General features: G+C 43.5%; 1 protein-coding gene across 5 annotated transcripts in view; it reads left to right on the forward strand.

Annotated features, from left to right (window-relative positions):
- Positions 1–26,613, forward strand: part of keap1a (kelch-like ECH-associated protein 1a) — a 40,664-nt gene that overhangs the window by 8,088 nt on the left and 5,963 nt on the right. Inside the window, exons 1-7 of one of the 5 annotated variants that reach the window (XM_025006266.2) lie at positions 14,800–15,084; positions 19,900–20,568; positions 22,729–22,928; positions 23,023–23,179; positions 24,764–24,856; positions 25,929–26,075; positions 26,183–26,289. In XM_025006266.2, the coding sequence (XP_024862034.1) occupies positions 20,356–20,568; positions 22,729–22,928; positions 23,023–23,179; positions 24,764–24,856; positions 25,929–26,075; positions 26,183–26,289 (917 nt within the window). In that variant the 5' untranslated portion in view covers positions 14,800–15,084; positions 19,900–20,355. Of the gene's footprint in view, positions 1–14,799; positions 15,085–16,377; positions 16,624–17,806; positions 17,893–19,899; positions 20,569–22,728; positions 22,929–23,022; positions 23,180–24,763; positions 24,857–25,928; positions 26,076–26,182; positions 26,290–26,613 lie in introns of those variants that run through there. The other 4 variants (XM_025006252.2, XM_025006257.2, XM_037977883.1 and 1 more) reach the window with 4 other exon arrangements.

Below are 26,613 nucleotides of genomic sequence, written 5' to 3' on the forward strand. Positions count from 1 at the left end.
AGCCTTGTTTTCTACGCGGAGTCCGCGTCCTCGTGCCGTCCCGTTGTTGTCCGCACAGGTTTACGCACGGCGCAGGCAGGGAAAAGCAAAGGGGGGCACGGCTCCCAAAAAAAAATCCGGATTATATTAAGAAGACAAGTCTCGGGAGAGATAGAGGGAGAGAGAGAGGGGGGCGCACTGGAGGGGGGGGGGGAGAAAAAAGCGTGACCCGATGACTGTGGGAGGCAAAAGGAAGGTCCCCCCTCAGGAAAAGTGCTCCTTGGAGAAGCCTGGGAGAGTGGAAGCAGCGCCGTCCCGTTTGCGGTGTTTTTCCTTCTTAATGCTTCCTGCAGCTAAATCATACACAAGTTCATACTTTTTTAGGCCCCTCCTCCCTCCCTCCCTCCCTCTCTGTCTCTCTCTCTCTCCCTCTCTCGCTTCCCACGCAGTCTTCAGTGCTCTTTTTTTTCTCCCCCCCACTTCAATGATGGGTCGGAGTCACAGCCTTTCACTTTCACTGAATCACTGTTTCTTTCACACTTTCTAACTGTTGACTCACTGAGTGTTACAGGAAGGCTGCCAAATCTGCGCTGTTCTTCTCCTCTTTTTTTTTCATTCATTGGCATACTTTTCCCACATAAAGAAACATATTTTTAATTGCTAAGAAATCACCTAGGCTCCTGTAAACGCCCGCATCCACCTCTAGGATCTTAAACGCTTGTTTAAGTCACCTGACGGTGGATGTTTGGCTCTACAGCCCGGTGTAGAGGCGAGTTATTTGCAGTTTTAACAGCCGAGATGACCTTCAGCAAATATGTGAGCATAAATGCTAACAGTCTATGACATACATATACAACATAAATCACAATGAGTAAAAAGAAAAAATCAAGGCCCGAGGGCCAAAAGCCGCCCTTGAACCATCTTCAAACTAATTTGAAATTATTATTAAAGTTCAATCAACCTTTATGCCGTTTTTTTTTTTACCAGTTTACAACACAGAGAGGTTTAAGTTTTCGACTTCAATTAGCCCTAAACGTTTCTTTGCTGGTTGAACAGCATCCGTGAGGGGGTGTCCGAAATGTCTCCCAAGTGTTCGCCGTTTCCTCACGAGTCTCGCAGCCTCGTCGCTTGAGCTTCGAGCGCGTTCAACACAGCAGCTGCGGAGTCACCGCTACGCATCTCGAACCCGGCTCAAACCCCTTCTTGATTTAGTTTCCGTAATCCTCCAGTGCCGGAGCTGTGCTTCGACGCCTGCACTGGAGCTCCCTACCTACCACCCTACCACATCTAATTGCCCCTACGCTAAATAACAATCATTTAAAAACTGGTCCAAATCTGCCCATCTTCATTTCAAAAGTGTACTCCGGTAAATTAAATCATAAATGTGGGTACAAAGGGAGAAGAGGAGGGTCTCGTTTTGTGCTAGGGTACCAATGTGTGAGCAAAGTGCACAAAAATAGGCCGTTATTTTCAAATACTGGCCCTGTGAAACACTACCCTAAGGTCAAAGGTTGCGCTAAGAGATGGATGACTCACAATGTTGCAATTTTAACAGTTCGTGTCTAATTAACTCTCGCTGGTGCCATTAAACAGTTTGTTGATTTCTTTCAAAGCATGCCAGTATTGTTAAACTTGCCATCATCAGAAAAAAAGGAAAACACGAAGATCCTGAAAGGGTCTTCTGATATATCTGCCTGAACTAATATAGAAGAAGTAAAGTCTTACTTTGACTGAGTACTTTAGCAGGTGATGTGATGTTATGTGGGATAAATATACAGTAAATATACATTTGTTTTCAGTAGTGCTGTGATATCTCCTGTAAAAGAGGAAAAAATCTAAACATGTTGGTTACTATAGCAACCAGTGGTGCCGCCAAAAAGACCCTTCTGCCGCCACTAGCCCCAGTATTTTGTAGCGTTTTTAAAAAAGCCAATATATAACTACAGGACAATAAAAACTCCTTTAATTATGTTATTGTTTTTGACTTTAGTGTAATATCAAAAGGTTGTCAGTGGCCCCCGTCAGGACGTCCTTTTGGAAACTTTCTGAACGCGATTTTGGTAACATCAGAACGTTACTTTTGAACAAGAAACAACGAAGAAACCTGAAAACAAAAGACGCAGCCCACTAAAGATATAAAAAAGAAAGTGTAGCATTTATTTTCTAAATAAGATCCCCCACAAAGAAACACGCTATCTTGAAAAAGGCTACAGAAAAAGCAAATAAAAGAAAATATTTTTTCCGTGAAATGCAACAAGATAAAAAACAAAAACAAACATAAAATAAAACAAGCTGTTTAGGCAACATTAAAGAGAATGTGACAAAGTGAAGAAAACAATAATAAAGCATCAAAAGAAAAATGTTAAACACCCCTTTTATTAAAAGACGACAACAAAACAAAATAAAAACAACTCGGAGCATTTAACGAAACATAAAACATTTAAATAAAGTCACAAAACATTTCACAGTGTCATTTTTATAGTGTTTTCTGTTTGGAAAAGAAAGACTAAATGTAGAAAGGATAATTAAGTATTGAGAAGAAATATAATCTGCTTAATCCCATGTGACTAATATTCAAAATAAGTTTAAAAAAATTGTTTTCAGTTGAGCTCTATAGTTACAAACAAAACAAAACAAGAAGTTTAAAGAATCCCTCCGTTTTGTTTCAGTACGTAAAAATCTTTTCTGATTTTCCTGTGAGATTTACATAAAAAACTCCCTGATGACCAATCAGAGTTCACACATGGATTTAAAATGTGAAGCGTTAACGACGGGAACGACTTTCACATAAAAATAAATCTGAATTTATGGTGTTAGGAGAGATGTTGTCTTTGGTAATGACAGCCACCAGATAATAATCTGAGATAAAATTCTTCAGAACAGGGATATAAGGGCGACTTTTAATCCCGTGGAAGATTTTTTTTTGCCATATATGTCAGCAGAGAAACCGGTCAGGACCTCCGTGGGCGTCTGCAAGACAAGCAAGGGAGAGGAAACACAATCGTGTTGGGTCACATTGTGATTGAGAAATCCGCCCGCCGAACGGAAACTCTCCTCACGTGTCTGAAGGAGCGGTGTGACTAATATTTGACTAATGCACGGGCGGAGGCGTACACAGATCAGTCCCGCTCGTCCTCTTTTAGCGGAGGCAGCGGTGAGTCAGTGGGAGTCCAGGCAGCGTGTCAGGATAACATCCATCACGACCTTTGGGTCCCTCGCTCAACAATGTCCGCCTTTCTCCCTCGCCCAGAGAGGCCTCTTGTTCCCGCTCGGGCCCCGCAGTTACCGTACGGGAAATCTGAAAAGAGTTTACGGGCACCCTCGTGGGCTCCGTTGTCACTTTCCGGCAAACTTTTATTCACTCTTTTATTCGAGGATAGCAAACCGATGATGAGCGTTTGTCACCGTTTTGGCCCCGGTTACTGAAAACGCTGCATCACTGTCTTTCTTTCTTTTTTTTTTATAGCTTTTGTTTGCAAATGACATCTCAATAACCTCTGTAAAAGTCACATATATGCAGATTTCCACCTTCAGTTTCAAACGCTGCATACAACACGATGAGAGGCAGCAAAATAAGATGAAGCCTTCCATGTAACACCAGCTACGTGAGAAAATCGAGCCTGGAACATGTTTAGTGTTAACCTCATGTCGGCTTTCTTTGAGGCACGTGAAGCCCACCACTGTGCAAACAAATCTCCCTGTGGCATGTTGTTAAAACCCCTCGCTGCAGTAAAAAAATGTGTATCTTACTTTGGTGGGGTGACTTCTGCCACGTAACGACTGCCTTTTCAGGGTGAAAAGCTTTATTTCAGGGGTAATGAGGGTTTCTCAAAAATTTGTATATTGTATAGTAAACTGCATTTAGATCGTTCACCGATTTTTAGAAAGTTAGATTATAAAACTTTTTTGGGTTTGAATTTTGCCCCATCTATGCTACTCGGGTGACTTTTCTGAAAGTGATATTTTTGTTAATACACAAGTTTTTTGTTTTTTTCATTTCAGCGCCGTGTCCTCACAGAAATGGCATTTTAGGAGCCCTAAAACTGTATTTAAAAAATAAAATAAAATAAAACTTTTCATGTAGACGGCCAAAACACAACTCTTAGAAAACAATGATTTCGTAGCCCGGACCGGGGCCTTTCTCCGGATACTCCGGTTTTCTCCAACAGACCAACACCATGCATGTTGGGTTCATTGGTAAGTTGTTCCTAGGTGTGAGTGAGAACATGAATTGAATAGTTTATCTCGTCTGTCTCTATGTGTCCCTGTGGTGGACTCGCGACCTGTCCAGGGTGTCCCCCACCTCTCACACAGTGACTGCTGGAGATTGGCACCAGCTCCTCCATGACCCAGAAAGGAGAAGTGGGTAAAGAAAATGGACGGATGGATTCCATAGCCCCACCTCTAACCTAACCTATGACCCGAGGGCGTCTTTGTCTTCCGGTTGTGTTTACGTTTCGCATCAAGCGAGCATTTAACATCAAATCTTGTTTCCTGTTTCTGCTGTAATGTTTGTGTCAGCGCTGCAGCGCCACCCACAGGCCTGGCATAGTCGCTACAGCTGTTTGGGTTGTTTTCGGTGTTTCCATGTGAATGAAGATATTTCTATTATTCAAAATGACAAATGGCAAGATTATTTTTTGGAAAACTGAGTTCCCCCCGTGGACAACGCCTAAATAAATTTCTCTTTCTACCCAAACTTACAGAAGTCAAGAACAACTGTAGCTGCTAGTAATAAATCTCTAAAACACCGGGTAGCTATCCTGTTATCGTGTGCTAACCAAGTTTTGATCTTGTCATCTCCAGGGAATTATTGGATTATCTAAAATAAAAGGCTAAATGGTATAAATTGGGTAGTTCTTGTGTTAATCCCTGTTTTATCCATGAGTATCACTGTCACGACACTTGGAGATGATCATTCATGGATGTGTTTTAACGTGACATTTTGAGCGTAACTCTTTTTGCTTATTTGAAATAACTTCTAGAGAAAATAGGTGTTCATGGGTCTAAATAAATAGATGTAAACTGTGATAAATGACTCGTTATATCAAGACATATAAATATGTTTAACTTGTTATCTTGAGATAATGTCATGATAATACATTTCTAAAAATGTTCTCTCTCGGCTTCTGTAGAATTCGAACAAAAATGCAGAATATTATATCACAAAGTGACAAAAATATCTTCTTTATTGACATGTCAAACTACAAAAAAGGGACTTTCTGAGCTTGGCTAAAGATCCTCTCAAAACATATGCAGCTTGTTTGAAATTTCTTCTCAGATTTTAGCACAAAATCAAAGTTTAATGGCAATAGGATGAACTATATATTTTTTGTATATAATGACAATATAGCTGCCTTATAAAGAAATGAAAATCTGGATCAAAAAAATAAAAATAAAAACTGCTCCATTGTTGTTTTGGCTTCTAGGTCACATATGTTGCGATGGCATCATCTTCAATAAGCTCCGTATTCTGAGTTTACACTTATACACCATAAACTAAGTTTTTGAAAATCTCATTTATTCTCACTTGCGTGTGGGCAAATCTCCAGTTTTAAAAAAAATATCCTTAATAATATTGACTGGGTCTCAGTTACGACTTGCCTAAACTAGCAGCGAGGAGTGATACTGAAACGCGTTTAATTCAAAGTTAATTTTTAAGTCAAAAGTTTTTTAAACATTCAATTTCATCACCATATATATATATATATATATATATATATATATATATATGGTGATGAAATTGAAATTGAAATTAATTGAATTTATTTAATTTATATTCTTTTTTTTTTCATTTTACAAACAGCAAAAGAAACCCCGCATTGACAACCAGAGACGAGTCTCGAGCCGATGGAAATGCGGTGTGTTAATTGCAGATAATGATGCGCCGTTGTGGTTTTACATAATGCAGCCGGCAGGAAGTTGCATCACGATGTATTTATTATTTCTGAAAACAAACAGCTTACATAACACAGCTGGCTTACAGTCAGCAAGCAGAATATGGATAAACACACGTGCAACGGGTTTCATAATTAAACAGGAAATAGGTCTGTAATCCCAGTTTTATTCCTTTTGTTTCCACCCAAAAGGCTCTTTTTAGGTGTTATTTTTTTAATAAAACAATGTTTAAACAGTGTTGATGACTTTGATGTTTATAGAGGACAGAAAACCTGAATGCAGCGACTTCTTTATGTAAGTTTTTCATTACTCTGTGTTACACTTTCCCCCTGCAGATTAATCTAGATGATTAACCAGGTAAAGATTAGTGGCAAAAACAAAAGGTTTTCATATTAAGCAAGATTTTAAAAGTGAATGTAAATCGAAGAATTCAAAAAGATGTGAGACTTTCTTGTGAAATGTTAGGAATAAATAAAAGCTACAATCTTCAAAATTCATTTGAAGTCAGGGAAAATTCAAAGATGCTACTAAATGTGTTAATTCTAGCAAACCTAGTGTTGGGATAAAAACACTGAGTGTTGTAGGATGAACTGATGCTAACATTGTAGCACTAAACAATCCCTGATGGAATCATTTGATCCTTAAATATTTGTTAGTCTGCAGTAAAGAGTCAGAGCTTCAGGTTTGTCATTTCACTTTAAATAATCAAATTTAATATGTGCAATAAAATCTGATTAAAGCGGTGGATCAGTGTGAACGCCGGGCGCTGAAACTAAAATGATAAAGCTAAAAGAAACAGAACACTAACTAAAAGCCAAAAGTAGCAAACTGCTAGCTCAAAACTAAATGTAAAAAAAAAGCTAGGAGTAGCTAAAAGATAAAAGTAGTAAAAGACTAGCTAAAAGTAAAAAAAATCAATAAATAAATGATAGCCAGAAGCTAAAAGTAACACAATGCAAACAAAAAGCCAAAAGCTGCAAAACACTACCTAAAAGCAATAAAAGGTTAGCTAAATGCTAACAGTAGCAAAATCCTAGCTAAAAGTATCACAAGGCTAGCTGAATGTTGAATTTAACAAAATGCTAGCTAAAAGTAACAAAAGGCTAACTAAAAGTAAAAAAACAAAACCAAATGGTAGCCAGAAACGTAAAGTAGCACAAGGATAACAAAAAGGCAAAAGTTGCAAAACACTAGCTAAAAGCAGCAACATTTTAGCTAAAAGCTAAAGGTAGCAAAATGTTAGCTACAAGTATCAAAAGGCTAGCTAAAAAGCTAAAAGCAACAAAACCAAAGCTAAAAGTGACAAAAAGCTAACTAAAAGCTTATGGTAACAAAGGCTGGTTAGAAGCTAAAAGCTAGCTCAGAGATAAAAGTAGCAGAACAGTAACCGAAACTAATAAACGGTTAGCTAAAAGTAGCAAACGGCTGGCTAAAAGCTTTTTGTAGCCAAAGGGTATCTAAATGCTAAAAGTAGCATAGGAGGTCAAAATTAGAGCAAGTAAGATGAAGCAGATTTCAAAAGTTACTAAATCTAAAAGTCCAAGTAGTTAGTCTTCAAATAAAACATACAAAATGCTAATAAAAAAATGAATGTGTGAATGTTTTAACCAGGTAACAACGTCCTGCTTCTGTTTTGGGGATTAAAGTTATAAAAGGTCGGCCTTAAAACTCTGACTGAGGGACGAAGAGAGGAGAGAGAGGGCAGCTCTGGACACTGAGGCAGCCGACAGTCGACAGTCGGAGGACAACAGGAGCTCCGGACTGAGAGAATTGAGAGAGAGAGACAGATGGACGGACAGACAGATGGACGGACAGACAAGAGGGAGGGAGAAGGAGGGGAGCAATCAAGGAGAATCAAGACGTTTCCTCTGTAATACCCACAGGCCTCGGCTGAGCCCCAGCTCCACAATCCTTGCTGATTGAAGGGAAGGGTTTGTTTGAAGAGGAGGTCACGACCATCAGTACCTTGTTAAGGAAAGAAAAAAAAAAGAAAAAGTTCTGTCCAGAGGAATGAAGAGGGCTGACTCCTTCCAGAGGAATTCATAGGGGGATAGCGGGTTTGTGTGTGTGTGTGTGTGTGTGTGTGTGTGTGTGTGTGTGCGCATCATTGCGAGGAAACCAGACGGAACGCGCTAACGTTCGAGGATCCGTTTTCTGTTCTCTGTGTGCTTATGTGCGTGCGTTTAAAAGTCATTAAAAAGGAGCAGCAAGACAGGACGAGGATCCAGACAGGGGCCTTTCTGAAGGACCCATCGACACCCCCCCCCTCTTCCTCACATAGTTTCTAAAGCCAGGATAACAGCGCTGGCATTCGCCGCAATAATGCATGACAGATGTACGTCAACTGCGCTCCCGCTCTATCTCTTGGCCCGAGGTTCTCCCCTCTTGTTTTTGAGTTCTTCTTCTTCTTCTTCTTCTTCTTCTTCTTCTTCTTCTTCTGCCTCCTCCCATCTGGACCCAGCGTGTTGCTGCTAACGAGCGCGAAGGAATTAAAATTAAGAACGCAGAGGGGGAAAAAAAACCCCCACAATCAAACGCCGAGAAGGTTGCGTTTGATGGGATCTCCTCGTTTGAGGATTCAGGTTTATGAAGTGTAGCCCTCTGTCGGGGCTGGCAGCTCGCTCTGAGAATCCACCTTTTTTTCACCGAGAAGAAAAAAAAAATTAAAAATAAAACATACTGCTGAATGTTTTACAGCTTAATTGACGAATCTGGCTTTTAGTCACCAGCAGCGATTCCTTTGCTTTTAAAACGCTTGTAAACCTATAAGCATATTCCTTTGCATTTGTAAGGTAGCACTAACTTGAACTTTACGTTTTTTAGGATTTTATGTTGTTTTGAATAAGGTTTCGCGGGTCAAACCTCGAACACAACACTCAGAGTACGCGTTGGGGAGGACTCTCAGCTACTACCACGCCGAATTCAAGAAGAGTAGCTGTAAAATTGACTGAGTTGTACTCATTTCTGTGTTTTCTAAGGTTGCCTAGCTGTAGCAGCCATCCTGAATTAGGTTGGCTCCAAAAGTTAATGAGAGTTGTAGCTTCACATCCAGTGAGTACTTTCTGGTAGTTGAGTTAGAATCCATCCAGTGGTTGATGGGATATTTTGCTAACAGACAGACTGGAGTTTTCTTGGAGTATGTGTCGTAGATGACTCTCGGCTACTACCACACCAAATCTCAGCTCCAGATCTGTACAACTGGCTGAATTAAAGCCAGTTTTGTGTTTGTTAAGGTCGACCAGCTGTGGCGGCCATCTTGAATGGGGTTGGCGTGAAACAACAATAAGTCGTAGATGTTCACCCAGCGACTTTTTCCCCGAGAGTTTCGTTAAAATCCGCCCAGCCGTTCACGGGATATTTCGCTAACAGACAAATGCGAGCACGCTTGGAATCGCAGGATCGACAGCCTTTCCTGGCAGCAGGCGATAACAGGATCCAAGTTTGATCGTCGGTTCTTTCTGCAACAACGTGAACGTGGACCTGATGTGAGCTCAGAGCTCTTATTTTGAAAAGGCTCCTTGTAGAGAAGGGGGAAGCTAGTGCTGCTTGTGCCTCTGTGTCGAAGCAGCAGAGGGCAGCACCTACACGCTGTCGGAGAGGAGGATGAAGATGTAGATGAGGCAGAGGAGGAGTGCTGTGTCACCGTGCTGCTGCACTTTGCTGTTCCCTTCCTGGAGAACTACAGTGGAGTTGTGTTCAAGTCCTGCAGAGCAGACGGCGTTTCCTTTTTCGCACTCGTCCTCGTTGTCTGCAACAAAAGCTACTTTTGGCCTAAAATACAAGCATGGTTGTTGTTTTTAAATTTAGTGTTTCTGCTTCCACCAAGTATTTTGAATCTTATTCTCATTAGGATTTTAGAAACGTTAACACAGGCAAAGACATGCTCATGTCTATGTGTGTATGTGTGTGTAGGTGTCTGTTAGCAAAATATCTCATGAACCAATTGATGCATTTGGATGAAACATGCATAGAGTCCTCATTGGATGTACGTCTCCAGCTGATTAACTTGTGAAGTCAACCCGATTCAAGATGGCCGCCACTGCTATCTAAACTGAAAAAACACAAAATTGGCCACAACATAGTCACTTCTACAGGTACTTGCCTAAAATTGTGGTGTGGTAGTAGCTGAGACTGACCCCTAACACAGTGTCTGAGCACGAACAGATTGCACGAGATCTTCGTTTAAAAGTTTGCTGTTAACTATTTGGACTCAACTCAGTGTGTCTGTTAGCAAAATATCTCATGAATCACTAGACGGACTTTATTGAAAGTCTCAGAAAAGAATCGCTGGATGTACGTCTACAATTGATTAACTTGTGGAGCCAACCCGATTCAAGATGGCCGCCACATCTAATCAACATCAACCAACACATAAATGGATATAACTCAGTGAGTTTTGCAGATACTCAGCTAAATTTTGGCGTGGTAGTAGCTGAGAGTCCCTCACAATACATACTTTGAGCGTGACTTATTGCGATAATGCATGCGATTGCACATGGCGCTACAACTCCGTCATTTCTCAACGTACAGTAAGCTGGTCGTAGTCTAAAGCTGTGGCATGAAAGGCAAAGGACTGCATTCCTCCCTGCATTATTTCCTATAAGAGTTGATGCAAACCAAACAGGAGTAGCAACAGTTTAATGTTTTACACTCGATTCTGCTGCTAACTTGTTTGGCGTGATGGTGGTACTCGTGTGCCTGTAATACCAGTACGGCTGCTTTCGGCTTCTTATTGTCAGCCCTGAGCGAAATGTTTTCGTCATGAAATGCTTCGAATACCTCCTTTCAGTTTACACAACCCACGAGGAGATTTAGTGTAGCTACAGAAGCGTTTGGCCACCTGACATCGTCCAGAACCGCTCCTTTAATTGCTCTTTTCATTAAGTGACTCACCACGGGCGAATCATTTTCGAAGCAGGCGTTTAGAGGAAAAAGCACAGCTTACTGTAAATGAGTAAATGTTTTATTTACATAACTCCAATCAAGGTGAGGCTTATTTTTCAAATCTGTTACGGGAATACGTCCATCTTGGTGTGAAAACGAGCGCCTTCAGATCAAACAATCAGCGTAGCCCCGTGACACAACACAACACAACACAACACAACACACAATCTGCTGAGGAACTTCACATCAAACGAGGGAGATAGTTATTGTGCAGTTCACCTTGTTTTGGTTTCTGTGTGTTTAGTGTCGCAAGGTGTGGCGCTATCAAGGCTATCACAACATCCCAGACTTATTTGAAAGCAGCTGTTTGTGAAAAAGTACGCTTCCGCTTTTCGTATCGAACGCATATCTAATCTTTGAATCTGCGAATCTGCCCGACCTCTTAAAACAGGAGTCCCTCAGGGCTGTGTTGTGGTTCCCTTTTTTTTTTTTTTTTTTTTTTTTTTTTGTTTGTTTCTTTTAAAGTACTGGCAGGGGTGCCACCAAGAGGGGGTGGGGGTGGGGCTGTGGTGACCCCTATACATTTGCTGCCCCCCCCCCCCGCAGACAGTCTTGTCCTTCAGATACTCGTTTTCGAGCTTCTGTTTGGTGGGGATTTTTCATTCCCCCTGGCTATTTGGGATTAGTAGGTCCTCATAAATATAGAAAAACAAACAATGTTTTTGAACACTAAGCAGGTAATTTTAAAAATATGTATTATTTTTATTTGAAAACCGAAAAAATTAAAAAAAGAGCTAGTCTCCACAAGTAAGGGCAGCAGGTTGGACCGCATAAAATCTAGTGCAATGAACCTCAATGGGCCTCAGGAAGTTATAATATTTTAATACCACTTCCTGTTAAAGGCCCCTTGAAAAATGATTTAATGCTTTATTTTTGTGTGTTTCTAAACACATAATGAAGCGTTAACAGTCATTTCTAAAACACTGATCATACAATGAAGCAGGCTCGCTATCCGTCATGGTCAAATTCTGCGCTTTTCTTCCTTTGGGTAAGTCATTGCTCGCTGCTCGGCCTGCCTTCGAACTGAATAACAAATGTTGTATCTCTGAATGCTCACGGTGCCTACATGCAGGCCACTTCCTGAAAATGTCCGCTCTGAAGAAGCGAAAGCCTGCGACTCTGCTGCGGCGTCCCAGCTCTGTGCCCACAGTTTACGCTGCACAGATAGGAACAGCCTGCAGCACTTTGCTTTCCAGGAACCGCTCGTGCGTACGGCCTGGTTAGTTTTCTTTTCTTCTCCGTACACAGACGGCATCATGTGTCAGGTGTTATTTCGCTGAGGCTTGATTGCCGTCCTTTCAGTACCTGACAAGGACTTTTTTCCCTTGTCCTCAAACAGAAATACCGAGCTCAAACATGTCAAATCCTAATCTTTTCTATGACCAGTGTAATTTATGTGGGGGATGTAGAACAAAGTCTGACTCTAGTCTCTGTTTTCGGACTTCTGACACAGAGAAAAAAAGGCGCCTAAATTTGCTTCTTATGTAATCAAAGAAATGACTAGAAGCACTCAGAGAGCGCAAACCTCCACCAAGGCCAGAGAGTGGTTTAAAGACAGTGCAGTCCGGATATAGTGAATCCATTTTTTTTTGGAAGAACCTCAACACTTCCTGAACATTTCCTCCAAATCTGTTCATTAGGTTTTACCTGATCTTTGCTAACAGACAGACAAACAAACCAACGGAGACAACCAGAAACAAAAGGGTCACATGTAGAAGCAGAGAAAGTTTTTCACAAAGGGGTTACCTGTGACCTTTGACCTTTGACCCCATGAACCTTAAAATCAACAGGCATCATCTTTGACCCATGAGGTGTCCAGCTGTGCAGTTTGACATTCCTACATTACACAGCTGCAGAGTTAGAACACCATCAGCTGTGATGCTGACCTTTGACCCTGTGACTTTGAAATCAATGGTGATCACTCTTGACCTAAGGAAGTCCAGCTGTGCAGTTTAATTGTCCTCCGTTACGTGGTTGCACAGTTAAAGCACAAGGTCATCTGTGAGCTTGACCTTTGACCCCCGTCACCTTAAAATCAATGGTGATCACCCTTGACCCATGAGGTGTCCAGCTGTGGAGTTTAACTTTTCTGTTATACAGCTGCAGAGTTGGAGCACAGGCTGATCTGTGACCCTGACCTTTGACCTTTGATCAGATCAGCAGCTAAATGTAATCCCTTGTTCCTTGTTCGACGTTTCCTGAAAATGTCATGACGATCCGTTCTTAACGTTTTATGTAATCTTGTAAACAGACAGACAGACGCTATCAAAAACATGGCAGAGGTAATTAAGTTGCTAACAAGCGTAGGTGGTTGTGAATGACTTTGTAGATTTTTTTCTTTTTCCCGTTCAGTCTATCAGCCGTCTGAACAAGACGGAGCAGGATGACACCCGGAGGTCACCCGGAGGTCACCCAGTCCTGTTTTGGAGATGACATGAAGATCCTCCAGGCTCCAGGAGGAGCTCCAGGAAATCTGAAGCCTTTTTTTACAGATGACGACAGAGAATTAAAAAAAAAAATCTATGTCAACCAGCTCTAATTGCACATTTATCAGTTCCATTTGTTTAAATAAGACGTGTGGATATATTTACAGCTAGTTCTGCCCTTTATTTATCCTCCCTTTAAACAAGATTTAAAATGGGGGGGCCTCCTGCACACAGCCCTGAAGGTTCCTGTTTTTATTAGGTAGAGGGTGTCTAAGTACATCCAAACACGTGTCGTTCACGCTGCCATGTTTTATTACCGCTGCGCGAGTTTGTTCTGCAACCCTGAATGAAAGGTTAAATCCATGATTACACAAACTTCTGACTCCGCTTGTTATGCTTATCGCCGTAAATCTTGACTTATCTGTATCAGCTCCCTTTGTTTGTCACTTAATGTTGTTTGTTTACAACCTATAGCATGTGATGGGGATGACTCTCAGCTACCACCACACCAAATCTGAGCTCAATATTTGTTAAAACGGCCGAGTTACAACCGTGTTTGCGTTGGCTTAGGTTGACTGGCTGTGGCGGCCATCTTGAATCAAGTTGACTCCAAATGCTAATGAGTTGTAGATGTACATCCAGGGACTACTTTCTGCAAGTTTCATCAAAACACGTCTGGTGGTTCATCAGATATTTTGCCAACAGACTGACAAATAAACACGCAAACAGTCACGCATTGGGTGATCAGTCATTTTATTGGAATTTAAGAACAAATAAGCCTTCATTAGATCTTTGAGGGCTCCTCCTTTTCTAACATGTATTTTAGGTTATTGTTTTGTGTTGTTCAATTTGATGTTTGCTGATTTTATTTATTTAATTACAGCTGTTCTTTCCAGCAAAACACAGTAATCTGATCTGATCCTTTACCACCAAAGTTGGCTTAAATTCAAAGTTTTTAAATTCCCGCTGAGGTTGACCTCCTGACAGGGTGTGTGTGTGTGTGTTTTGTGGTAGTTTTTACATAACTGACTTGTCTTTTGTTTGATGTTCGGATTCTGTGAGGAATGCTGTCCGGACTCAGGGGGTTGCCAGGTAAGAAATTGCGAACCATTGTATTGTCGGTTTAAAACTCTTGTATTTTGATCAAAACTATTGTCTGTGCGGAGTGAGAGTGCGCTTTTTTCATTGGTGGTGTGTGTGTATGGGTAAATACGCGCGCGCGCGCGCGTGTGTGTATGTGTTTGTGTGCGCGTCCTGGTATGTGTTTTGTTATCAGCAAAGTTGCGCGCAGCAGGGGAGTGAGGGTTGCGCGCTTCATTGTCAAAGCATACCTTTTCTGATGATGTGTAATTGTTTGCCTTATCTTTCCTGTGCACAGAAATGCCCAAACTATCGTACGTCTGGGCTTAAAAAAACCCAACTAACAACATGAAAAAAACTATTTGTAATATATCGTACAAACTTTAAAACTCTCGTATAAATACGATAATTATCGCATAACTGGCAACACTGGCCAAGCTGCTCTACGTGCGCGCGCTGCCCGCTGGATGTGTTCAACGCTCGAAAAGTTGCAGAGTCATGTCGGTGTAGAAATTTCCCACCGCCCCTGAACGCAGCACAGCCCTTTCTTTTATTTGTTGGGCGTGAGCCCGGAGAGTCTGTACGGTCAAGTCGGCACGTTTTCCCCCCACAGCAGGAAAAGGAACGTCGGGCTCCTGAGAGGACGATACGGCTTCGACACCCCCTCCCCTCCGGACTGAAACTCCTGAAATTTCTTTAACTCCGTCCCTGTCTTTGCGGTGACTCGGGAGTTTGACAGCTGGCTTCAGGCTTCCAGGTGAGTGGGACCGCTCATTAGCAGCTTCGGGACAAATTACCGAGACTTTAATTTCTCCCCCGAACAGAACCATCTTATGGGGGACGGCACCCTGAACGCGTCTGGTGTGTTCAAATGCGCCTTTAGGAGTTTATTTCTGCGCGAACCCCCAGAAACAAACAAAAACTGTTGCTCTGCGTCGCTTTGTTTACGTTATGACGTGACACCTTTACGCTGAAACCGCTTTCTTTTATTTCTATTTCCGAAAAATCCCCTTATTAATTAAAAAACAAACAAACCCCTGTTTAATTTGACACCAGCTCATCATTTATAACAATGCAACTGCTGTGGAGCCACTTTCACCCTTAAATGCACTTAAAATGAGGCTTAAACAGCTCATAAACTTTAAGTTTTATAGAATAGAAAGCCTTGGTTGTCAGGGCACAAGAAAGCCCCAATGAAACTTGGAGTTTTGCCACAGAAGTGATGCTAAAAACGACAATCAGGCATATTTGAATGGGTTAAAAGTGTAATAGATAGAGTAAGAATTTGGCTAAAAAGTCCACTCGAGAATCTGAGTTTAAAAGCTGTCTTTATGTTAGAATCTGTATAAATATGCTGCTTTATGTTGGCGAAAAGAGCAGTGAGACAGGAAGGATTGTTAGTGATTTATCACAGAATAAACATTTGGATCCAGATGGTGGCGTGCTCTGATTTGGAGCTTATCGACGAGACGTCACATCCCTAATCATCATCATCATCGTAATCATCATACCTGCAAGGTTGCATCACGCCGACTTAACCCTTAACCCTTAACCGTGAGCCGAGACGGATGTCCACCATTCAGGAGACGCCTGGCGAGGACATCTGGGCGTCCTGTGTCCAGCGAAACGATGCAGAGCTGACTGTTTCTTTCTGCACAGACCTGTCGCTTTATCTCGTCCGTAACTCCTAATTTCACTCATTTGTGAAGCGGTGAGTGGCGTCCCAACGTCCCAAATATGTGAACACACGAATGGACGGTTTTCTAGGTTGTTTAAGGAATAAATGAGCTGTTTAAGTGATTTGACTTTTATTAAAGCCAGGTCTTCATATATATATATATATATATATATATATATATAATGTATAAGGTTAATCTCATGCATCCTTTTCGATGCCCCTAGACTCTAGTAGTTTCCAATGGGTGTGCGAAACGTACAGGAATGTGTTAAAACATGCTGTTAATTTTGCTTAAATGGCTCTGTATGTAAACAGATCGGGGCCAGTGTTTCAGCTCAGCAGTGTGGTTTCGTTTGAAACGCGCCGTGGGTAAAAGTCGAGCCGTAACAAGCTCGTTCTGGTGACGCGCTGAAGCCGTGTGCAGAGAGCATTTCTTGGAATTACCAGGTGAACCGATGCGTGTTTAAAAAAAAAACGAGTTCAGTCCCACCTGAATGACCTTCTGACTCACAGCACTAAACTGTGCCCAGCCTTCATTCACGAGAAAAGGACGACTAAATGTCCTTTAAATATGAGGAAGTCGGGACTAAAAGAGCCACCAGCGCAGCGAAAAAGAAGGTATTTAAGGAGTCAGAGCCTGTGTGTGATTCTGTAAACGGCTGAATTGTGAAAATAAGTACTGCGTTAATAAAACGTCATAGTCACTCTGTAAGGCAGCTTGTATCGCCCTGACCTTGTTGGCCCTCGTTCAAGCAGGTTTCCACATGTTTCCTCTCAAACATCTGCACGTCCCCTGCCTGTTGCAGTGCGCTACGTGTGTGTTTAATCTCGCTGACGTGACTTAACCCAGAGTTGATGAAAAGTCCAGAATAAGACGCAGAGACTGAGGTTCGGAAAGGGAGTTCCGACGCCGGAGCCGGTTTCGGGCGAAATGATTGGACGCCAGGGTCGTGCGTCTCTGGCTTGTGGCCGAAACGCTAAGTAGCTCAATACGACGAGCCGATTCTTTAAAGATGCGTGAGCCGCAAAGGCAATATGGTTACAATGACGTAATGATACAATACAGCCGTTTGGGATGAGTTCTGATTCGATGCAATACAAGAAAATAATGATTCTGTGCATTTTATTTATTTACTACTTAATTAAAAAAAGGTCCACTTGTTTCAAATTTACAATACGGTGCAGTCTGTACGTGACGTGTGACGGTAAATAAGTTGATCCTTTTTTCTTTTTTTCTTTTCTGGAATATTAGTTGATCCCCGCGATCAGAGCGAAGCCCACTTTTGGCGTTTTGTTTGCGCTGCTGCGGCGTTGCTGCGGTCCTCCTCCCGAGCAAACGTGAAACCGACGCTTTTAGAGCTAATCCCAAAGTTGCGTCGGCACACAGCTGTTTCCACAGAGGCTGTTGCATCACGCATGTGCACGTAGGACAGGGTTAACCCTCACATCCCTAGTTTGCACTGGAAACCACAGTACCGTTTTTTTCTGGCCATCTCGGTCCTGATTGTCACCATTTCACTTCGGCTATAAGCCATGATCGTTTAGATTTATTCCCCAAAATAAACACGTCAGACATCCAAACCAACCATTCTTCTTTGAGCTTCACGTTGCCATGGAAGCACTCGCTTCGCTCCTTTCCTGGCGTCATTAATGGATGCTGCCTGTGGATAAACGGCGTGTTGGGTTGAAAGTATTCACCTATGAAAGGGTGAAGGCATCATCAGCCTCCTCCCTCTTTTTTTTTTTCTTTTATAGGTAAACACAGGCAGCATGTTGCTGCCTACTGCGTTGTGCAACCCGTCCGCTCGCTTGCTGAGCACATCGTACAGCTCCAGTTTCTCTTTTACCCCCAAGAAAGACTTCATCCCAAACGCAGTCCCTGTTCAGGTTGGTTTTCGGAGAATCTTACTCTTCGTCGCTTCCAGGTGATCAAGTTGTCGTATTTGGGCATCTGTTGCGAGCTGAACAGCCAGTCTCGGCCTTGCCTTCTGCAAACAGATGCACTAAAAACGAGGGTTTTAATTTGAGGAAAGGGCTCGTAAAAATCTCGTCAAAGCGCCGTTTGCGCCTGGACGACGGGTGCAAACTGACAAGAACGGCTACATGGCCGCTTCAGAGCTGGGTTATATGTTCAGTCTGTCTCGTAAAAATCTGCTAACTTTGAGTTAACCTCTCACCTCTGACCGTGACGCCAGGGAGGGTTTTCCCGGTCAGTCCGGGCCGAGCTCCACCCGCAGCGTCTGGTGCATGCAGGTGTGACCAGCTGTGGCATGTCGTCGAGCCGAAGCCGGTTTAATTTGCATAATGGATCCGCGGCGGCGGCGACATCACGCTCATGGAACGAGCCCCGGGGGCCGGAATACCTCCCGAGCTGGTTGAGCAGAAGCCGCGGATGCTTAGCTCCATTGTCAGACCGCGCTTTTGACACGAGGAATTCGCACGATAAGTTGTCCGATTCCGATTTGAAAATCTGTCTAGTCATTGCAGTTCAGCACATTTAGGCCTTGCGACACACGATTGCAGCTTAACATCGACAGCTGTGATTAAAGTCAGCAGGCTTTTTTTGGCGATCTGCAGACGGCGAGCTCTCCTTCCTGCTCGGTCCGCCCCGCTCGTTGCACCCCTTTTCTCTCCTGCGCTCAGAGGCAAAAGGGGCCAAAGGGCGACGACAGGCCTCGCCGTTTCCAGGGAAATAATTCCCAAACAGCAGTGGCCTGGAGCTGAAGTGCAGCAAACGATCCTGACTCATGTCAGCGTTAACCGTCTCAGAGCCTGAGCAGACGAAGATGACAGGAAGGTAGCCAAACACAACGGCAGCCCCTTTTTTTTTTTTTACGGAAAACCGCCCAACTCGGCTGTTTTTTTTTTTCTTCCGAGAATCGCTTCCCTTTTCCTCTCCAACCCTCTCTCCGGATGACCTCGCCCTCCTCCCCGATCGCTTTACGTTCGCCTCTCCTCCGCTGTGTTTGTCTCGCTCCCTCGTCTGACCGCTTTTCTTTTTTTTTTCAGTCATACGATCAGCAGAGATGGCCGAGCAGATCTGATCGCTCAGCTCTCCTCCTGGCTTTGAACAGTGCAACACTGAAATCAAGTAGATTTTTTTTTTGTTTTCGTTTTTCCCGACTTATCAGGCAGGCTCGAACCAACCACCGCTGCCTCCCGTTTCCAGAAAACCCCCTGGGCCGTCCGCCAGAGACAAAGATCTCACTCTCGTTTCCCTCCAGCGGCGTTCGCAGATTTGCATTTTAATCTGATCGCCGTCCGCAGGCACGCTACGGTTCGTCATGCCACCACGCCGCCGGTACGCATCAGTGTGATGAGTCCGCCAGGCCTGAGCCACAAAACCAGCTGTAGGTTTATCCCTTACCGAGGGCCTGTTCGATACTGATTCTCGTTTCCACGTCTAAAAAGACGACAGGTGGCGACAACCTTTGTTCGGTTTGTTTGGTTTTAGCTTTAGGGTCCGAGTTGCAGGACGGCGGCGGGGCTTGAAGCGAAGCCGCTGCAGCTCGGATACGAGAAGAACCGAGCTGAGTTGCTTTCGTGCAACTCGGCTGCGTTCAAGACCGCCAAACACTTTCAAACGTTCGAGAATTTTCAAGAATGTCGTTTCCTTCTCACGTCTGGAAGTCAAGTCCGTCTGTTTTTCAAAATAAAACGTGCTCATTTCAGAAGCATGTTAATATTAGTCTGAATTATAGCACTGTAACAGTTCCAGAAGTCAAACTTTCCCTTTTCTTGAGGTGAAACGTTCAGGAAAGCTTCCCTATTTGAGCCGAAAGGAAGTGAAACCCGACGTGTGCGACGCTCACATCCCCATCACACGTAGGGGGGGTTTTAGTTACCGGGGCTTTCTTTGTAACCAAACTTGTTTTCTTTCTCTCTCCTCCGCAGCGTCGTAACGGGAGCGGTGTAAAGGAACGCCTCTGGTCTCTCCAACACACCTGCAAAGCTCTTCCTCTCTTCATGGGAGCAGGAAACTGTCGGGAAAACCCTCGGAGACATCACAGCGGATCTAAACGGCGCGTCTGCTGTCAGTCCCGTCTGAGCCGGAGTTTACTTGATGCTTCCCAACACGTGACCCCGAGTCGTTCCATTAGATTGGATTTTTTTTTGGCCTTTTGGCTCCGCCTGTTACTACTAATGAAAAGTACCGTTTGCATCCCTTGTTTTCTGGATGATATCAACTAAGTTTTTCAAATTTTCTTCTGTTTTTGCAAAAATGGAGCTCGCAACATAACGTCCGCCTTTGTAAAAGTCGAGATAAGAGCGAGCTTCGAGCACCTTGAGACTGTATGACTCGGCCCCGAGTCGCTTCAAGCCGAGTGCCCCTTCCGCCCCCCCCCCAGCATGCATTGCAGCCTGAGGAGGAAACGGCCCGCGTGCGACTCGGACTTCTCCGCCATCGTGGTGCCCTCCATGCGTGGCTCCGGGTACCTGGACTACACGGTGGAGAGCCACGCCTCGCGCTCCTTCCTGGCTATGGACGAGTTCAGGCGGCACGAGGTGTTGTGCGACCTGGTGCTGCGGGTCACGTGCAAGGAGAGGGCCACGAACTTCAAGGTAATCGGAGTAATTCCCCTCAGGCTGCATCGTTAGCTCAGTTACCAGGGGTAAATTAGTATGAAAATAATTCTAGGTGGGTTTTTTTTTAAATTTTATTTAATTTTATTTGACCCAAGCTGCTCTTCTCCACACAAAATAGCCCATAAAAGTTATGGCTGCAAGACCTTAAGTATGCTTGTGAAGTCATGTTTGATGAGGTAAAAGGAGCCGTTTATCAGTCTGTGGAGGATATACGCCGACAACTTCCACAATAATACCTACAGAGGAGCCTCAGCCACTTAAAGAGAGAATTCAAATGTTTTTTTTTTTTTTTAAATCTAGTCCAAGCACAGCCAAGTCCAAAGTGTTGCTGTCTTAAATCAACTCCACCCTCCCTGCAGCTCACGTTATCGCCGTTTTATAAACCGTTACACCTCTGTCAGTTCAGCAGTTCGCTTTTATTACGTTGGCAGAAGTATCGTATTCCTGCAGGAAGCGGCCCACGCTGCCAGCGTACCATTCGTGCTTGCAAATTGGCGCCAAAGTTGACAGAAAACCGGCACGATGCAAATTTGATGGAAGCGGAAACGTTGCTAAAATGGCGTTCGCGCGACACGCCGCGAAGTTTGTTAGATTGGAGGGGTTTAAACATGTCTGCCGCCCACTTTTGTTTGGGCGCGGATCAGCCGTTAGCTGCTCGCTCCTGTCAGAACTCAGCTCTGTTCTTCCAGCAGGTGAGATAATTACGTGTAACGTTTCCCACGGAACCTCACTTTAAGTGTCTTAATATGGCTTCTATGTAATTACAATTTTGCCTCACTTTGTTTGTGCAGAACTAATATTATTTTTATTTTTCTGCATCTTTTTTGTGTAGATAATCTAACAAATAAACCATTTTTAAAAAGCTTTTTAACAAACAAAAAAAAATCCACAGATCTAATAACTAATATCACCGTTTTTATTTAAACAGATCTGTTCATCCTCAAGGTCAATCAGCTTCAGGACATTAATCAGACAGCTGTCAGAGTGATCTCAGTTTGGAGAATCTGGGGGAAATTTAGGGATTTTTCTCAGACGAGGGACCGTTTAAATAAATAAATAATCCACTGTAATGATTCACATCTTAAACCTGACACAACAGTTTTGCTCTTCCTGCTTCCCGCTCGCACATTCTTTTGTTTCGGCAATCATTAAAAAGTTTTGCATGTTATTTAAATGAGCCTGGAAGTCCTTTCTTTCCTGCGAACCGCTGAATCGTCTGATCTCAGTTTGGAGAATCTGGGAGAAATTAAGGGATTTTTCTCAGGCGAGGCACCGTTTAAATAAATAAATAATCCACCGTCTTAAACAAATTAAAATTATTTATCATCGCAGGTCCAGGGAACGTTTTATTGGGGAAATCTGAAAATGGCCCCCAGTCTATTTTCTGGTATTTATCTTGCAAAACACCTTGCTGCAAAAAGTTAGTCAGAGTACCTGTTTCATGCAAAACGTGATAAAGTGTAAAAAAAACAACGCATTTGGTCATTTTCTGAGCAGCTATTCAGAATTTCTCCCAGATTCTCCACACTGAAATCGCTCTGATTGCTGTCTGCTGCAGGTAGGATACTGTCTCTTCATAAATACTCCATACAAACCCCACTTTAAAGTGAAGATAATCCGAAGACGGTGAGCTTGATGACTTTTCTGTCAAAAACATTTAAAAAAAACAAACATCTAATTTAAAATTTCTTAAAGAGACAAATCACAGTCCGAGATCAAATCTGTTGCATTTTGTTGCAGGTTTTGATATTATTTAATAGAATTAACTTGGTTATTTACTTATTTTAAACATATTTAACTACTTTGACCACGTATATATGCAATCAGTTGTTTTCAAATGCTGCCTAATAACAATAAATTCACTATTAACTTTGTTTTATCCACATAAAACAAGACATATCTGAAGAACAATGCAATAAAATGTAATACAAAGTCATTGTTTTTTAAAAAGTTTGTGTTTTAAAGTCTTATTCAAATCAGCCTTTAAAGGAAAATCTCACGTTCTGGCTGCTTTGATGTATCTGCTCATCATTTGTAACTTTTTGTCAGTTCCTGTGAAGCGGAGGGATGTTGGGCTGTCAGCCTTTGACTCTGCGTGCAGTGCTTCACTCTTCTTCTGCGCTCGTGTGCTTTCAGGTGCACAAGGTGGTCCTGGCCTCCAGCAGCGCTTACTTCAGGGCCATGTTCACCAGGGGCTTCAAGGAGTGCAGCGCCTCCGAGGTCACGCTGCGCGACGTCTGCCCGGAGGTGGTGGGGCGCCTGATCGACTTCGCCTACACGTCGCGCATCACCGTGGGCGAGAAGTGCGTCCTGCATCTCCTCCTGGCTGCCACGAGGTGAGCGTTCCGGAGCTGGAGATCGCTCAGAAGCAGGCGGAGGTTTGCGTTCGGAGACGTGCTCTCTCCTAATCTCCTCCCTCCTGCCGTGAAGGTTTCAGATGGAGGACGTGGCCAAAGCTTGCTGCGATTTCCTCACCAAGCACCTGGAGCCGGCCAACGTCATCGGCATCTCCCGCTTCGCGGAGGAGATCGGGTGCACGAAGCTGCACGAGACGTGCCGAACGTACATCAGCTCACACTTCGGTGAGGTGAGGAGCAAACGTGCACGCCATTATTTAAAACGCGCACAGTATCGCTACATCCAGATCATTGAATCCAGATGCTCCGAACCCTTCCGTGGCCACAGGTGTGTAAAATCAAACAGCTAGGCGTGCAGGCTGCTTCTGCAAACATTTGAAAGAATGGGTCGCTCTCAGGAGCTCCGTGAGTTTCAGCGTGGTGCCGTGATGTCCAGTCGGGAAATTTCATTTCCTCCCTACTAAATATTCCACAGTCAGCTGTTAGTGGGATTATAACAAAGTGGAAGTGGAAGCGATTGGGATCGACAGTAACTTGACCACAAAGTGGTAGGCTTGCCCACAAAGTGGTCGGCCACGTAAAATCACAGAGTGGCTCAGAGGAGGATGAGGCTCAAAGTGCACCGAGGTCACCAACGTTCTGCAGAGTCAGCAGCTGCAGCTCTCCAAACTTCATGTGGCCTTCAGATTAGCTCAGGAACAGAGCAGAGAGAGCTTCATGGAATGGGATTCCATGGCTGAGCAGCTGAATCCAAGCCTTCCATCACCAAGTGCAAAGCGTGGGATGCAGTGGAGTAAAACACGCCACCACTGGACTCTACAGCAGTGGAGACGTGTCCTCTGGACGAGTCGTGCTTCTCTGACTGGTAATCTGATGTTTGAGTCAGGGTTTGGCTGCTGCCAGGAGAGCAGTTCTTGTCTGACTGCATTGTGCCAGGTGTAGAGTTTGCTGCAGGGAGAATTATGGTGCGGGCTTAGTTCCAATTAAAAGGAACTCTTAATGCTTCAGCGTACCAGGACATTTTGTACTGTTTTATGCTCCCATCTTTGTGGGAACAGTTCCAACATGTTTGCACACCAGAGCACAAAGCAAGGTCCATAAAGACATGGACGATAGAGTTTGGTGTGGAAGAACTTGACTGACCTGCACAGAGTCCAGACCTCAACCTGACAGAACACCTTTGGGATGAATCAGAGCAGAGACTGAGAGCCAGGCCTTCTGTCCAACATCAGTGTCTGACCTCACAGATGAGCTTCTGGAAGAATGGTCAGAAACTCCCAGAAACACTCCTAAACCTGTGGAAAGCCTTCCCAGAAGAGCTGAAGGTGTTATAGCTGTAAAAGGTGGGCCAACATCAGATTAAACCTTCTGGATTAAGAATAGGAGTTATATGTGTGTGCAGGGAGACCCTGTTGATAAGAATTCCATGTCAAGTCAGATGGTTTCATTAAAACCTTTGAAAACTTGTAGCATTTCTGCAGAAGATGGGCTTTTCCCTGTGCGGGCTGCTGTCTTAATTATGTAAGCCCGAAGAAGTCATGACATGTGCTCCAGGTATGCTTTAACCAGTCTGAGAACAATACAGCTGGAATGATTCACATCTGAAAAACCTGACACAACAGTTTTGCTCTTCCTGCTTCCCGCTTCCCGCTCGTACATTACGCACATTCTTTTGTTTTGGCAATCATTAAAAAGTTTTGCATGTTATTTAAATGTGCCTGGAAGTCATCCTTTCTTTCTTTCCTGTGAGCCGCGTGAATCTGTCGCTCGGCTCAACCTGGCTGAGTCGTCCGCTCTCGGGTTTCTTTGTCCAGGTGACCAAAGAGGAGGAGTTTTTCAGCCTGTCTCACTGCCAGCTACTGGAGCTCATCAGTCAGGACAGCCTGAAGGTGCTCTGTGAGTCCGAGGTATGTGGAATCATCGGGAACACACCCGATAAATTAAAACCATATGAGTAAACGCACATTGCCTGCCTCCTTGCGTGTCGAAGTATTAAACAAAAATCTCAAGTCATCTTTCAGCGCTCAGACCATGTGTTTGGGATGACTCTCGGCTATTACCACGCCAAATCTTAGCTCATTATCCGTAAAGTTGACAGAATAAAAGCCATTTTGAGGTTTCTAGTTATCACAGCCCCTCCTGAATTTGGTTAAATCAGCTGAAGATCTACATCGCTTTCTGAGAGTTTCATTAAAATCCACCCAGATCTAAAACAAACAGACACACACAAGCTTTAACACCCACTTTTCATCATGGCAGGCAGTGATAAGAGCCTGTATTTCATTCTCAGAGTCTAATAAAGCCATATGGAGCTCAAATAATCAATTTATTTCCACTGAACATGGTTCTTAAAGCTTTCAGTTAGGACGTTCAGTGTACTTGTGTTTTTTGCACCCTCCTCTTGCGTCGTCCTAATGAGTAATGAAACGTTTCATGCCGTGCCCCGCTTTGGAAAAATTCCAGATCAGCCCTCGGCTCAACGAGACTAAAACAAAATTAATCAAATGTCCCTGTAACGTGTGTGGATTAAAGAAAAAGTTCACTTGTTTTTGTGACATTTTGTTCCCAGAATGCTCCTTTGATCTGAGCTGGGTTTTTTTTTTTGCTTGTTTTTTTACATTTTTTTATAAAGAACAATAAAACAGGACCTCTACTTTGCGAGAACACTAAAAACAAAACCTCAGATTCTTCAAAAATGGGGAGAAATAAAACAAAAGTGTGCAATCGCTCTAAAAAGCATGACCCGGACATCAATCTGTGCACAAAAAACCCAACAAATACAAATTTAAAAGACCTCCATATTATCACAATCACTCAGATCTGCCCACCTTGACTATCCAGGTCACGGCAACGTGGTTTGTGTAACGCAAAAACAAGTCCCACAGTTTGAGAACCACTGGCCCAATGTGTTAATTGACTTCGTAGGTGTTGGTTTTTTTTTTTTACACTGAATGTATATCAAGCTAATTTCGTCTGCAGGTGTACAAAGCGTGCACGAACTGGGTCCGCTGGGACATGGAGAGCAGGTCCCAGTATCTCCACGCTCTCCTGAACGCTGTTCATATTTACGCTCTGCCGCCGAAGTTTCTGAAGAACCAGCTCCTGTCCTGCCCCATCCTCAGCAAGGTAGGTCCGCGTGCTGGCTCCGCATTTTAAACCGATCAGCGTAACGCCTTCACCCGTTGGCCGGCTGTACGCGTTTGACCCGCTGCCGCCCTTTTGTTCAACTCCAGGCCAACTCCTGCAAGGACTTCCTGTCGAAAATCTTTCAGGAGATGACGCTGATGAAGCTCCCCCCTCCACCAAACCGTGGAAGCCAGCTCATCTATATGGCTGGCGGGTACGTGACCTCAGCGGCAGATAAACATGCTGTGTAGGCTGTAGCGGACATTTTGGCCAACCACCAGTAGATATTTTTTCTGGCTGCATGTTATCGTAAGACTCCTCTCAAGAAAGGGTTTCAGTCTGCCAACAAGTGGCTCGAAGCAGATCATGAACTTTGTTCTAAGTGTTTATACAGGTGCTGGTCATAAAATTAGAATATCATGAAAAAGTAGATTGATTTCAGTAATTCCATTTAAAAAGTGAAACTTGTATATTATATTCATACATTACATACAAACTCATATATTTCAAATGTTTATTTCGTTTAATTTTGATGATT

The sequence above is a fragment of the Kryptolebias marmoratus genome, linkage group LG10 (assembly GCF_001649575.2).
Source record: "Kryptolebias marmoratus isolate JLee-2015 linkage group LG10, ASM164957v2, whole genome shotgun sequence".
Taxonomy (NCBI): domain Eukaryota; kingdom Metazoa; phylum Chordata; class Actinopteri; order Cyprinodontiformes; family Rivulidae; genus Kryptolebias; species Kryptolebias marmoratus.